The sequence below is a fragment of the Folsomia candida genome, unplaced genomic scaffold (genome assembly GCF_002217175.1).
Source record: "Folsomia candida strain VU population unplaced genomic scaffold, ASM221717v1 Fcan01_Sc007, whole genome shotgun sequence".
Taxonomy (NCBI): Eukaryota; Metazoa; Arthropoda; class Collembola; order Entomobryomorpha; family Isotomidae; genus Folsomia; species Folsomia candida.
The window spans coordinates 3,915,410-3,929,277 of NW_019091199.1; the positions used below are offsets into that span (position 1 = coordinate 3,915,410).

At 40.3% G+C, this 13,868-nt stretch overlaps 4 protein-coding genes across 5 annotated transcripts; 1 reads left to right on the plus strand and 3 right to left on the minus strand.

The window, feature by feature from the left end:
* Positions 1–36: 36 nt before the first annotated feature.
* On the plus strand, positions 37–3,030 carry LOC110852087 (decaprenyl-diphosphate synthase subunit 1). Of its 2 annotated transcripts, none has more exons than XM_035853532.1 (5): positions 37–230; positions 308–447; positions 529–1,307; positions 1,509–1,664; positions 1,771–3,030. In XM_035853532.1, the coding sequence occupies exons 2-5, from the start codon at positions 383–385 to the stop codon at positions 2,046–2,048; spliced, it is 1,278 nt and encodes a 425-aa protein (XP_035709425.1). In that variant the 5' UTR covers positions 37–230; positions 308–382; the 3' UTR covers positions 2,049–3,030. The 2 variants fall into 2 exon arrangements, with proteins under 2 accessions (XP_035709425.1, XP_021955756.1); XM_022100064.2 differs by having other exon boundaries at positions 38–227; positions 305–447.
* Positions 2,504–9,425, minus strand: LOC110852636 (calcium-binding mitochondrial carrier protein Aralar1). Its single transcript, XM_035853530.1, has 12 exons — positions 8,812–9,425; positions 8,518–8,725; positions 8,307–8,433; positions 5,376–5,439; positions 5,095–5,241; positions 4,709–5,014; positions 4,532–4,628; positions 4,407–4,452; positions 4,148–4,310; positions 3,832–4,053; positions 3,356–3,738; positions 2,504–3,271 (listed from the first exon to the last, which is right to left on the minus strand). Exons 1-12 carry the CDS (start codon positions 8,899–8,901, stop codon positions 3,076–3,078), a joined length of 2,049 nt encoding a protein of 682 aa, XP_035709423.1. The 5' UTR covers positions 8,902–9,425; the 3' UTR covers positions 2,504–3,075.
* Positions 9,426–9,550: 125 nt separating this feature from the next.
* LOC118436151 lies at positions 9,551–11,790 on the minus strand. The gene is made up of 2 exons (XM_035853531.1): positions 11,592–11,790; positions 9,551–11,520 (listed from the first exon to the last, which is right to left on the minus strand). Exons 1-2 carry the CDS (start codon positions 11,640–11,642, stop codon positions 9,682–9,684), a joined length of 1,890 nt encoding a protein of 629 aa, XP_035709424.1. The 5' UTR covers positions 11,643–11,790; the 3' UTR covers positions 9,551–9,681.
* A 425-nt stretch (positions 11,791–12,215) lies between these two features.
* On the minus strand, positions 12,216–13,709 carry LOC118436297. Its single transcript, XM_035854058.1, has 4 exons — positions 13,422–13,709; positions 13,241–13,334; positions 13,001–13,149; positions 12,216–12,852 (listed from the first exon to the last, which is right to left on the minus strand). The coding sequence occupies exons 1-4, from the start codon at positions 13,473–13,475 to the stop codon at positions 12,433–12,435; spliced, it is 717 nt and encodes a 238-aa protein (XP_035709951.1). The 5' UTR covers positions 13,476–13,709; the 3' UTR covers positions 12,216–12,432.
* Between the last annotated feature and the right edge of the window lie 159 nt (positions 13,710–13,868).

Consider the following 13,868-nt stretch of genomic DNA (forward strand, 5'->3'; position numbering starts at 1 on the left):
AAATAAGTGAGACGATTGAGAGATGAAGATGAAGACGAGATGCGCGAATGAGAGGAGTTGGGAGATCATCATAACGGGATTTATACGGGACTTCCTCCCCGTCAGCAGCTCAAAGCTACCTAAATTAGGTAGCCTAATATACACAGCAGTTAGTTAGTTCGCCAATTTATCACAAAATTTATCATCATCATCATTCACCATTGGGGATGTAGAGAAGTAAAAAAAAGGTTGGTTACACTAATCCCAAGTCCCCGAGGACTCACTTAAATGTGTTGACCTAGACCTCGGTTTTTTCTGGTTTCAGGTTAGGTGTTTAGTGGGCCTCTCTTTCCTTCTTCTGGAATGATATTGTTTCCTAAAGTTTGGCATAAATTCTAAGAAAATGTCATCCAAATTCGGACCAGCGATTCATTTCTGTCGGAAAACTCCAGTTTCTAAAAGTGTCAGGTATTGCATTAAATAATTTGTTAATTAATTAATCTAATTTATGTTCAATCTAATTTATTTATTTATTTATTTATTTATTAGAAACTGGATTGAAAAGCAGTATATTCCTTTGAAGTCAAATCCTGGCTTTCCAATTTTGAGTCGTGGAGAATGCTTTTCGACACCGCCTAAATTGCTATCATACGCAAAGAGAGCGATACACCACCATTCAAACTACTCATCCCCACCTCCAGCCCCCGGAAGACTAATACAGCCCATCACCCTCACCCATAGGCAGCTGTCCACGGCTTGGCAGAGTCACCAAAAAGCAGAACCATCCATCGCGTCCTCCGTGGATGACGACATGAAGGATATTTTTATCCGAATCCGCCAAGAGCTGTCGGGAAGGGAGCCAGACTTGTGCGAAGTGGCGTCATATTATTTTGACGGCCAAGGAAAAGCTATTCGCCCCATGTTGGCAATCCTCATGGCTCGTGCCGTCAACGCTCATTTGAGAGGAGAGGGTAGCGGCAGTGAGTTGCTGCCAGGTCAAAAGCAGTTAGCACTCGTTTCGGAGATGATTCACACCGCGACGTTGGTCCATGACGACGTCATCGACAGATCTGACAAACGCCGGGGGAAACCCAGCGTGAATGCCCTGTTTGGACAGAGGAAAAGCATAGTGGGTGGAGATTATGTGCTGGCCAAGGCAGGTGCAATGGTTGCCAGGTTAGACAATAATGCAGTGACTGAGATATTTGCTCAAGTGTTGGAAGATTTGGTGCACGGAGAGTTTATGCAAATGGGGGCCAACGAGGAGAAGACGGAACGATTTGCTCACTACATTGGAAAAACGTTTAACAAAACGGCCAGCTTGATGGGTAGGTTTGGTTTGTTTTAAACTCATGCATAAATTCATTTAAAGAACAAAACATCAGTATGAGCACCCGTAGCATTAAGATTATGACCACAAAGTAAATTAAACACTTGTTGAATGTATGCCTACTCGTACTGTACATATTGACGTGTTCATGCCAAAACTGATCTAATTTCATTTTAAATTTCTTAAACCCTTATTGCAGCGTATAGTTGTAAAGGAGTCGCAATTTTGGGGGGAGCAGACGAAAACTTGGTGGACAAAGCATTTCAGTACGGAAAACATTTAGGCATCGCGTTTCAACTAGTTGACGATTTATTGGACTTTATTTCTAGTACGGACGCCATGGGTAAACCTGTTGGTAAGTAAAAGAGCATATACATATTCCATGCCTTATTTATTTGCATATTATGCAATCAAACGAAAAGTTAGTGAGTTTGTAAACTGACTAATATTTATCCTTGCAGCTGCAGATTTACAACTTGGATTAGCAACTGCGCCAGTGTTATTTGCTGCCCAAAAGTTCCCTGAATTAAATTCCTTAATTGAGAGGCGATTTTCTGAAGCTGGAGACGTAGTGAAAGCTTTAGACTGGGTTCATAAATCCGATGGATTAGAAGAAACCAAGTTCCTGGCTCAAAAGTATTGTGTTGAAGCTGTCCGATATGCGAATAATTTTAAATCTTCTCCATTTCAAAAGGAATTGGTCAGTTTAACGGAAAAGGTGCTTAATAGAACAAAGTAAAGAATCTAGTGTCACAATTTGTAAGTAGTACCAATTAACAATATTATAACGTAGTAGAGTTTGGTTAATTATATAAATAAGTAACTCGGATAATATTCAATCACTAATCATGCTGTATCATATGCATGAATTGCCTTTTGTAAATTGTCAAGCATTGTAATTTTTATGTATTTTTTGCTACTCCGAATTGACACAACAAAAACGGAGTTTCTCATTTAATGATAGCAATATTTATTTGATGCATGCTATATCTAAATACTATATACAATACAACACACCACAACACAAAATATTAAATGCTGATGTGGTGTACTAGTAATTTTGAGCTACATACATTATATTTATTTGATTCCAAAGATTATATCCACCGTGATTATTATCATCACAAAGAATGTGCCTTAAAATTTTTACGTTTTAAAACGCTGCGGTATTATTTGCGAAGTACTCTTTGAGTGTACGTATCTACTATCGTAGGTCAGGTCACGTATGTACTTAGATCACAGCAGGTAAATTACACATAATAGGAATGGGTAGGGGTTCGTGTCACATAGGCCGAGGAACCGTGGGAGCATTGTGTGGATTATAAGGGAAGGAGATCAAGATTATTTGACACTTTATCACTCTATAAGGGACACAACTTGGATGCTAAATGTTAAATAATCGTGTAAGGAGATAATAACGTTTACGATACAATATTTCTGTGGGAAGGGAACAATGTCCGCTCACGGTTCCTGATGACCGCGTGTCATTCTTGATGCACGCCATTGAGATTATTGTTTTTTAAGACGTAGTCACTATGCTACTATGTATACTATGTTACTCTCTTTGCTGTAGACATTTGTTTTTCTAGAGTCGACGGGGAAAAATTGTGACAAACTACAACGTACTATTAAAACAGCCATTACTACCCTAAATATAAAATTGTAGTACGTGATACAAAGATATTTGAGCAAATAAATTACTATTTTGACTAGAATCGTTATTAATCTTTGGTGGTGGTAATATTGAATATTAAACTTGTTCCTTTTTAAGTAGTATTTTTTGTCTTCGATGGCAGTTCAAATATTTCATGCTTAAACTTTGGGAATACAAGACCAAACTTCGATTCCAGGCCGGAAACAATTGGAAGTGCGAGTGCGAAGCCCCCAATGTGGTCTGGATTAGTGGACTTGACCTGTTCCAACCCCGTCACTAATACAGTTTGTTCCGACCCTGTGGGCCTCCTATGATTTTTTTAGAAATTTGTTACAACTCCTTCAATTTTAAAAATTAGTTGTTTTTCTCATTTTAGTGGTGATGAATCTTACGTTCCAGCGAAATCCACGTAAAATAAGCGTTGAAGAACTTCATAGACGAGAAGAGTGACGCCAAATTGGGACGATGGTTTGATTAATCTCGTCCCTTGCCAAAAAGCTCTGAGTCCTTCTTCAGTATAAATTTTTCTCATGACATCTCCAATTCCGGCGTATTTGGATTGTCCAGGCAAAGGTTCCGCCTGCAATCGTGTCTTCATCTTGTCAAAAGGCATAGAAATACCGGCTCCCGGAAGGCTGCTGAGGATCCCTGCCATCAGCAAGGAAGTTGCAGTATTATATCCATCGTCATCTTGCAACCTCACCTTCATGTGAGCGTAACATGGGAAAAATATTGCACAAAATGGTACGTCTCTCAAACAGCAGGCCAAGAATCCCTGTTTTTTAAAGGAATGTCCAGAGCAAGTTTTTTTTAGATTTGTTAATGGTTTGTTGGTTATAATTGTGGTGGATGAATTATATGTGCATACCTTGTACAACCCGGATACGCCCAGATTCCTGATGGCCGTTATGGATTTTAATCTCTCGTTGTGGTTAATTTGACTAGCAACTTGGACACGAATTTTGATAGCTTCAAGTGGGTTGATGAAAAACACATTGAAGAATCCAGCTGCGGCTCCTGCGAAAATCTCGGAATGAAATGGAACAACGCCCTTCCGATTCATGAATTTGTCGCGAATCCAATCGTTCATCTATTGTTTTATATTAGAATCAAATTAACCTGAGCATGGACAAGAAAAATTGGATGACCCACTGCTCCAAATCCGTGATTTTGCTTTTACTGACCGAAAGTTTGATTGCCTTTCCCAAAGCAACGCCCACAACCTGAGGAGTGATGCCTCGATAGAAGCCGTAGATCCCTTCGTGTTGAGCCACTTTCTGAATACAATCGCGTGTCCCTGTGTAAAGTCGTCCTTCATACAAAGAACTGGGGCGATTTAGCTGCATCCTACAAAAATTAGAATAGATATGACATGTAGCAGGACTTTGTAGGGGTATTTAATTTGAAACACTTATTTTTCGGTTAATTAAGTAAACGAGGTACCTCGTTTTAACCAAGTCCATCGGGTAAACCACAATTGCTCCAATTGCTAAAAGATATGCATATCTAATGCTAAAATGCGCAAAGTTTATGTGAAAATTTATTCTTGCTTCATCATCATGATTTACCTCCGGCCATGATCCCGATGGCGAATCGGTAGCCACTCTCTAACAATTCTATGAATGCATTTCTATCCTCAGGATTCTCGACTGCTTTGATGTCAACCTATTTATAGAAAGCATGGATAAAATAATTTCAGGCAGGCTGACTCTTCTCGCATGAAACTGCTTGGTATCGGTTCTCACAATTCTCTTTTGCACTTTGCGATAGTACTGTTCGGGAGCGAGCTTCTCAAAGTCGGAGTATATCATCGTGGGGGAGTCGTGGATGAGGGTGGAGAGGGTGAAGAGGATCTGGGACTGAAGGGGAGTGATTTGACTCATCATGTTTGACGCCGCTTGAAATTCTTGGATCGAGATTTCCCTATCGCGAATGCCTTTCGTTGCCAACAGATAAACTTTCTTTGCCAACTCCACGTTCGCCAGGATTGTGTTGAAGGCAATGAAGAAGGGAAACGACACTTGCTCGTCATTGGTCACTTTTTTCACAATCTGGGACATGGAAAACGTTTTATCGCATTACATAAATTGCGTATTTAATGCCCTCATATGAAGAAATGCGTATATCTCACGTCTTTTAATAAGCCCTTCACGTGTCTTGTCAATAAATGTGATCGAATCGTGATCATGATCCTACAAAAGTCGTCCACACTGATGAACCCCGTCCGGTTGGAGTCAAACCTTCGAAAGGCCTCTGCAGCATATTCTTCATGAAAGTCCTAGTGCATATTCAAAGATTAAATTTTGGTAATTACATGTAACTTTTTTCGCATGCGAATCTAAAACGAATTATATCTATTGTAAAATATGCAAGTAAATAAAATTAGTAAATAAAACTTTGTGACTGTATTACGTGAATGAACTGGCTAAATTCCGTATAAGTTACGACACGGTCTTTCTTCTCTCCAAAGTACAATCTGAAAATATATATCTAAAAATGACCAGTACTCAAATATTCATTCTTACCATGTTTCTCAGTCCACCCGTAAATATTATGTTTTGCACTCGAAAACATGCTCAACCATGCCAAGCTCACCTTATCACCGGCGTCTCAGACTCTTGCTGAAACGAGCAAGCAGATAAACAAGTTGAGACTTGTTGAAAAGTGTCTGTCGACTGCAGTCCCACTTCACTCACTCATCTTAGTAGTACAAATAAGTAAATAAAAAAAATCGTTCCCGAAAATTAATCTTTTTTTTGAACTGATCGTGAGATTTTTTTAAGAAATTTATTGTCATCCCCTCGAATAAAAATGTCGGCCCCTGAAAAAAATTACGTTTCCTCCGACGTTATTATTTTTCAAGAACAATAAGGGTGAAATATCAGTGAGACTGCTGAACGAGGATGAAGGTAACAAACTTTTAAATGTTTTGCATACTTTTTCCTTTATATATTTATCTCCATAATTTTAATTATTTGTTCTGGTTGTCTGCAGACGATCTGAGTAACCATACAATATTCTCGATTCCCATCTCCAATCATGATTCACAAATTGAAGGGACAGTCGTGGGGAGGTCTACCCAGGCGGATTTGGTACAAGCAGCTCGAGACAGAAGCCAAAAGATGGAGAAACAAGAAGAAGGGCAGAAGGGATGCTCGATAAGGTAAACAATTATTATCATTTACAATTATTATAAATTAATCAATCTGCAGAATATATATAATTGTGTAATATGTTTTTGTAGGAGACTGTTTAAGTACGGCTATTTTTACGCCCCCATTTTAAGCCGTAGCTTGCATGTCGTCACGTCAGACGATGACATCGCCAATCTCCTAAAACCGTGGCACAGGATTTTTATGAACAGTTTCTGCTCTCTCAGACCATCTGAGTGTATCACTGAGCTCAAAAATTTCGAAAAACTACTGAAGTACCACCTGCTGCAGCAGAAAGAACACCTGCCTCCTCTGACGGTGACCTTCATGGAATCGTGGGGCGATACCCCAATGATGAACCACTGGAATTTGTACAGTCTCGAGATGCAGCTGTTCCACCCCAATCCTGCCAATTTTGTAAGTGTTCCAGTGGAGATGTTCCAAAATTGGATGCAATATCTCATCTGCGATGAAAATGCAAATGAATTGGTGGATGAAATGGATCTGTGTTACGAGTCAGCTGCAGCTATGTTAGAAAAAGGTAAATAATTTGATCATATTACTGGTATGATACTAATAATGGGGATGTCGCATATGTATCTAATTTAAATATTGTATTTGTAGCAAAACTAGATCCTACAGAGAAAGAAATTGTTTTTTCACGACGGATGGAAGAAATGTCACGTCAGCCTATTCTTTTCTTCTACAAGAATGATGATGGCTGCCTGCAGGCGAAGCTTTTAGAACATGATGAAGGTAATTAATTATAAATGTGAAGGAAGAAATTGCCTGAATTCTTTAATTAATTTGTATAATTATTTGTTGTCTGCAGACACGGTTCACGAGATCTTCCACATTCCTCTTTGCAACTCGGATGGCAAAATGGTGGCTTCCGTGATTGGGAGGTCAAAAGATGATCCTGTACAGGCCGGAAACAACAGAGCAAAACAGATAGAGGAAGCTGCCGTGGATGAAGAGGAAACATCATGTTCAGCCAGGTAAGAAAACTATTTTTCTTACATATTCATCAACAATTCAGTCTGCAGACTAATTAAATATGATATATTTCTATATTTTCAGGAGAGTCCAAAAATACGGGGTGACCTATTCGCCCACCGAAGCCCGCAGTCTAAAACTCGCTACGGATGAGGACGACCTTGCTGCCCTTTTGAAAAGTTTTTGCAGGATTTTCATGAATCCCATCTCATCTGTCAAACCATCAGAGTGTCTGGTGACGTTGGCAAGTTTTGAAGACATTCTGAAGGATCACCTGCTGCAGCAGCGACAATTCTTGCCTTCTTCAACGGTAAAATACATGGAGTCGTGGAAAGATGGCCCCATGATCAGTCATTGGAACTTGTATGCAATGGAGATGCAGCTCCCACATCCCAATCCTCAGAACTTCATTTCAGTCCCAATGTCAACCTTCAGAAAAATGAAGAAGTTTCTCATCCGCGATGAAAATGCCATGGATTTGGTAGATGAAATGGATGCCTGCAAGGAGTCGGCTGCAGCCTTATTAGACAAATGTACAATTTTATAAATTATTATGTCAAAGGGGTGATGTTTGACATTTTTATTTATAATTAAATTTTTTTGCAGCCCAACTACGAGCTCGCCCAGCCGTAAATGCTTTCTGGGTCTCGAGTCAGACGGTGGAGATGAAAGACAAAGTCGCACAAGCTGTCGAATTAGTTAAAGGAGGCATGTCACAACGTGATGCTGCAGCAAAAATGGGAGTTCCGAGGGTTACTTTGCAGAAGAAGATGAAGATTGTTGGAGTCAAGTCCCAATTTCGACCTGGGTGTCAACCATCGACTCGCTACACATCACAACAATTGGCTGCAGCCGTCGAAGCAGTGAGAGAAGGGGCATCCTACAGAAAGGCTTTGGCACCTTATGGAATTCCACAAAGCGTTTTATGGAAGGAATGTTGTCGTCTGGGTGTGGTCTCAGTCAAGTCCAGGAAGCAGAATTAGAAGAATGCATAGTTTAATTATTTTAATTATATGTGAATATACCAATAAAGAAACTAATTATTTCGAAAAAAAAACAAACAAAAAATGTTTTCTTTAGTTCCACCATCGGAATCATTTATCCATCCAGCTCATCAATATCATCTCATAAACTGTAGCATGAAAATCTAACCTTTTCCTTTGTTGAGTCAAAAAGCGAAAATTTAGATCCTCACCTGACAAAGTGGCCGTTGAGGTCGAATGGTATTTCCTTTTGAAGCGTCGTTTGCCCTATGATGTGCTCAAACTCATCGCAACTCACGAGTCCGTTCCCATTTTTGTCGAAAAGTCGAAATGCCGTGTCTAAGAGAATTCATGTGATTCTTGAAAATGGGGATCATTTTAATAATTGCAGATATTTATGCTTATGGAGATATTTTCACTCACTGTACAAGGCGTCCGGGACGCAAAGAAGGGCTTCAAAGGCTTGAAACTCTTTAAACGAGATGAGCCCATCTTTCGATGTGTCGATGATTCCAACCAGGATTTTAAGGGAGTCGGGGGCATAATCTTCAGTATTGTAGAGCCCGAGGAATTTCCTAATAAAATCCTCCGATGACATGAACCACTCGTCATCAACTTTTGTAGATGCATACTACAGAAAGTACGTTAAAATAAAGCAGCCAATTATTATGACATGCAAGGTTGGACAAATATTAGGCATTCAATTTGTGTAAATACCTTATAAAATATGTGCTTAAGGTCCTCAGTTTTTGCTCTTTGAAAAATATGTTGCGACCCCCAAGAAGGGTTGCTTTGCATGCCGAACATGATGGAACATGAGCTATGTAGAATTTTGGCTAGCTTATTGACACTAATTCCTCCATGACCAGATAACAAGTGTAGAAGGCGAGATTATTCACGTCGTTCCCATTTCGTCAAAATAAACATGGTAGTGAAACAAAGAACTTGACAGTCGTAATTATGTCCATTTATGTCTATTTAGTTAGTTAGTTACTACTTCTACAGAGATCCACACTGAACACGTTGATGTACTTCGGAGAACTTGTGAGGTGTGATCGTGTGTGGTACACACCTGAGGTGCATTGCCCGGGTCTTCTTCTTCGGCAGTCCCCGAATTGTGTGTATATGCAGTCTCGTGCTCTGTCCCGAGTTTGATAATTAATCTTTGCTAAAAGAACTTTTGATCAACCGGATTCAATTTGTCCATTTTTCACATACTTTTATTTACTATTCAAGCTGACTGTTATTTTTTATGCGATGGTTTAACGCGTTGCATGTGTACACTGCCCACCATTTAATTTGCTATGCAGGCTCAATTAACCGTATGAACTCGACCTAGTTCTGGTAGAATTATTATCAGCTACTATTACATGCCGTTGTATGCAGAGTCGTGATTTTTAACCACAATGCATTGTGCATACTTATGTTGTAGATATATATTTAACATTATGCAATATGCCTTTGTGCAGCCTGAATTTATTTGTAGAAAAAAAAACAATATTGTAAGTAATAGTAAAAACTAAATGTTTACAAATTAATTAATGTGGACAACTTAAGTAATAAGTGTATTACACAGTTTTCGTCGATTTATGAAGTAATAATGTTGACACACAAACGTGTCGGTACAATAGTTTTGGCATTTTTCACACATTTGCCATCAGAAATTTTTACCCTTTTGATAACCTGAGTTTGAATGCTGGGATCATAATATTTTACATGCTCCATTTTAAATATTTCTTTGTCGAAAACTGCGTCACAAATATTTTTGCTGCCGCTACTGCCCTCTTCTTCTTCCTGCAGCTGGACCGTGGTGCAAAGGTCACAGCTGCACTCGCAACAATTTTTGCTCTCCTGAGTACAAGTCCAGTTGAAATGAAGGGAGACCAAATTGGGAAAGTTTATAATGAAAGCTTCAATGTGGGAGGGTTTGATCATGGTCACCTGCTTTGAATTATTTACTACAAACCAGGGGGAATTCAACTCTGAAGAATAACTTGTGTTCCATAAAATCAGCTCTTTCAAGTTTTTCAAATGTCCGAGACAGTCGCAAAATCCCAGAGAACCATTGTCCCCCTCGTCCTTAATTGTGAGGTGAATGGGGCAGCTCATTTCCAAATAGACCAAGGAATCGGGAAGATCTTTTATGTGTCTGAAAAAGGGATGAGCATCACAAAGCTCTACGTTTGATGGGCTAATCTTGTCCACGATGAATGACAAATGAGTCAATTTTTGTTGTTTTTGAAATCTACGAAAGTCAATTTGATCCCAAAGTGCGTCTTCGTCGGCGACAACATCGTCGTCTTCATCAAGTTGTGGGGAGCTCAGAGTTGTGAGGATTCGCGTATTTTGCAGAGTACACACATTGTTTGTCAAGATGGGGAGGAGATGGTCCGGAGTGTCAAACGTCTGCTCGCCGTCAAACTCTTTCAACGAGAATTGCGAATTATTGAGGACATCGGCCCACAAGTTATGAATTTCTTGGGCTTGCAGGTAATTCAAACGACCACACTTGCCTTCGCTAGCGTCCTTCGAAATGAAGCTTTTGAAACGACTCAGCTGCCGAATTCCATTGATTGCAAAATTCCCCGTGTGAAATTGACATTGAACGGTGAGGATCGTATGATACTGAATTTCCACAAAGTTTAACGTTGTTGCCAAAGTTTTGCCCAGAAGACGTAGTGGCAACTGGACAAGTGTCTTGTATCGGGACTCTTTGCTAAAAATTTGCGGGTCACCATTTTCGTCACCATTGATCGATTGCCCAATAGTCTCAAACTGATGGGGCTCGACCAATGTGAATAAGTCACGAAGGGAAATCCACCAAAATGAATTGTGGAATTCAACCTGCAGTCGCTTCAGTTTCGTTAAGGACAGCTTTTTAAATAGAAATGCAATAAATTCGCTCTTCCGTTGGCAGCATCCTTGTGCATAGCTCCCCACGCTAGCCGACGGCACAGCCCAGTTGTCAATGAACTTGAACGTCTCCAGGTTGGGGAACCAAACTGGGTTGCCCTGATCGTAGGTGGCCATCCATGAATCCAAACTTGTGTCCATGTCAGTGTCAAAGTCTTTGACATATGCTCCAATAACGTTGCCAATGGACAGGGTCGACAGATTGACACATGATTTGAGAAGTGGGAGGATGCCGAAGTAATGCACTGGCGCCCGTGGACTCGAGAGCTCCAAAGTTTTGATTCTTACAGTAAAGTCGCTGGGCTCGATATGATTGCCCAGATCTCGCGTCCAATTTACGAATCTGGCGTAAAAAATGTCTCGACTTGACATCATCGAATCCCAATTTTTGTTGGTAATGTGCACCGTCTGGCCGAAAAAATCGTCGATGATGGACTTCCATGTTGTGGAGACGGCACGAAGTAGTTGTCGTTCTCGAGGTGGGAAGTAGGCAAATATTTTTGAGACAATTACCTGAAATTGTATATACTGAATTTAAATTGTCCAGAGTACATGAAACTTGAAAATGCAGTTTAGCTATGTACCTCGCAGGGTATGTCCTTGAACTTTGTATCACCACCACACTGCGCGGACATTGTTAAGTAAATAATATCTTTCGGCTGGGGACGAACTCGGATCGCAGCAGACAAAATTGCGACTGTGCCTGAACCAGACTTTGCATCCCTTTAAATAATGATCGGATTGAGATAATCCTAAAAATCCGTGATTTTTACATGGCATGCACACATGAGCGTATTTTAAGAGTACTGCAACACTATAACTATTGGCATAGGAGGCATGATCAATGTACATAAAAGACCAGACATTGAACGGGTGATGGGAGCAAGACTTGATACGATTACGACTGGAAATTGAGAATCTAGTCAAATATTTGGGGCCCTATATTCGAAGTTTCGTGTGCCAAAGTAGCGTCCATGCATCTGTTTGGCAACAAAGACAAGGATTCAGTGATGTTCTTTAAACGATCATTCTGTATGCAGAAGCATTGGTCTGTCTATTTTTAGTACCAGCTAAATCTGGCAGTGTGCAAAAAAGAAACGACTCCAAGTCAAGACGAAGATTTCATATTGGTGCATCAAGAATATTTTGGTTCTGCATTTTTATCGAATTGCAAAGTTCAGAGCAAGAACGCAGTTGATTTTCAATAATAATGTTTGGCAGCAATATTATTTATTCTTATTCTTAGTTTATGACTTGCTAATACAAATTCACTTGAAAATTCATGTACATGAATGTATGTGACAATCAGTCTATGCTATTGCAGTCGTCTAAATATTTGTACGGCATGCTTTTTTGACACGAATATATTTCATATAATTTGAACATTGATAAAATATCTGCCTCGATGACGGGGACACAGCACAGCTATCGCATGAGATTGTTGAGACAGTACGCGATGGAGGGGGCCGAGTACATCATGGCCTCGGAAGTGTCCTGATTTTCACTTCTGTCCGTGTAGTCGCTGGTCCCACTGGAGTTGAGAAGCTGCTGTTGTCGCTGCCAGTGGGAGAACGACACTGATGGGGGCAGTGTGTACATGTCCCTGGCACTGGCCAACTCGTCACCGTGATTCTTCAACTCCTTACCAAATTCACTGGTGAAAAACCAACCAAAAATGACTGGCAAGTTCACCACGACTCCAATCAGTTGCAAAGCCACGGCCACGTTGAGAAGTAAAAGCTGTCCAAAAAATGCGACAAGAACGAGAATAATCCTCAAGAGTTCTAGAACGCAGAAAAACTCGCAAGCCGTTTCCCCCGAGGTAACCTTAGTGTAGTCCATCACCTATGCGTAAATATTCAATATCAGCACATGCAATCGAGAGCAATAGCTTCTCTAATTCTCTGCATGGCATGGCTCATATGCATACAACAACCATTACATAACTGTGAACTTAATTGCTATCAAATAGAAAATTGAGGCAATGACGTACTTGTGGAGATATGGAACATGCTTCTGAGAGAACCCTTTGGCCGGCAAAGAATACGAGCACCAAGAGTACAAAATGTACCAATTCCAGTATTTGCACAACGTAAAACAACGCGCTGGAGGTTGGAGGTGGTCTAGCCGTTGGTCTCATTGCTACACAAATATAAGCAGATCGTTAATTTAATGCGAGTATAGGTCAGTTTACACACTAGTTTTTAGAAAGTGCAGAAAATTATGTATTTACAATGAAGGTAACCATCTTCGTCGTCACTCCCAGGTTCCGCTATTCGAGCAAAGAAGAAGCCCACCGCCAGGAAAATTGATAATCCAGCCAAGATCTGTTGAGCCGAACCCAATTTTAAACGATATTGCACATATTTAGGCCATGTATTATATGTATGTATTATAAAGCTTGAGGGTCTTACCATTTCCACCACGACTGCAAATTTGCAGGCGAATCTGCTCCTAAACTTTTCCATGTTGCATATGTATGTGTAGATGGACGCTATATTCAATTACATGGCGATACGGAAGGAAGTAGTAAATCGGAGAAATGTGGAGAAATGTGGCCTGTCCCTTTTGCGAGAGCAGGTGATCTTGTTGTTCGGAGAAAGGAGAAAGGAAACTGTGTCTGTTTGCGACTTGGATGACAGGAGAGAGACGAATAATTTGGAGAGAAAGTCCACTTTCTCTCCGAGCAAGCAAGATCCGACACAAAAATTCTGCTGGAGTCGTCGTCTCCTCCTCCACCGAATACACTCCCGGACATGCATACATATTACCGTGTGACACTCATTGTCTCCCCATATCTGGCATCATTGACAGCCATGCAGCGAGGCTTAGGAGGCAGTAATTAATAAGTATGCATGCGC

Coding starts and splice junctions, on each gene's coding strand:
- LOC118436297 (XM_035854058.1), bottom strand. CDS start 13,475: ATGGAAAAGTTTAGGAGCAGATTCGCCTGCAAATTTGCAGTCGTGGTG. Junction 13,150..13,240: donor CGAAGATGGTTACCTTCATT/GTAAATACATAA, acceptor ATATTTGTGTAG/CAATGAGACCAACGGCTAGA. Junction 12,853..13,000: donor CATGTTCCATATCTCCACAA/GTACGTCATTGC, acceptor ATTTACGCATAG/GTGATGGACTACACTAAGGT.
- LOC118436151 (XM_035853531.1), bottom strand. CDS start 11,642: ATGTCCGCGCAGTGTGGTGGTGATACAAAGTTCAAGGACATACCCTGC. Junction 11,521..11,591: donor TCAAGGACATACCCTGCGAG/GTACATAGCTAA, acceptor ATACAATTTCAG/GTAATTGTCTCAAAAATATT.
- LOC110852636 (XM_035853530.1), bottom strand. CDS start 8,901: ATGTTCGGCATGCAAAGCAACCCTTCTTGGGGGTCGCAACATATTTTT. Junction 5,440..8,306: donor CTCAACGGCCACTTTGTCAG/GTGAGGATCTAA, acceptor ATATATTTTCAG/ATTGTACTTTGGAGAGAAGA. Junction 4,311..4,406: donor ATGGACTTGGTTAAAACGAG/GTACCTCGTTTA, acceptor TAATTTTTGTAG/GATGCAGCTAAATCGCCCCA.
- LOC110852087 (XM_035853532.1), top strand. CDS start 383: ATGTCATCCAAATTCGGACCAGCGATTCATTTCTGTCGGAAAACTCCA. Junction 448..528: donor CCAGTTTCTAAAAGTGTCAG/GTATTGCATTAA, acceptor TTTATTTATTAG/AAACTGGATTGAAAAGCAGT. Junction 1,665..1,770: donor CGCCATGGGTAAACCTGTTG/GTAAGTAAAAGA, acceptor TTATCCTTGCAG/CTGCAGATTTACAACTTGGA.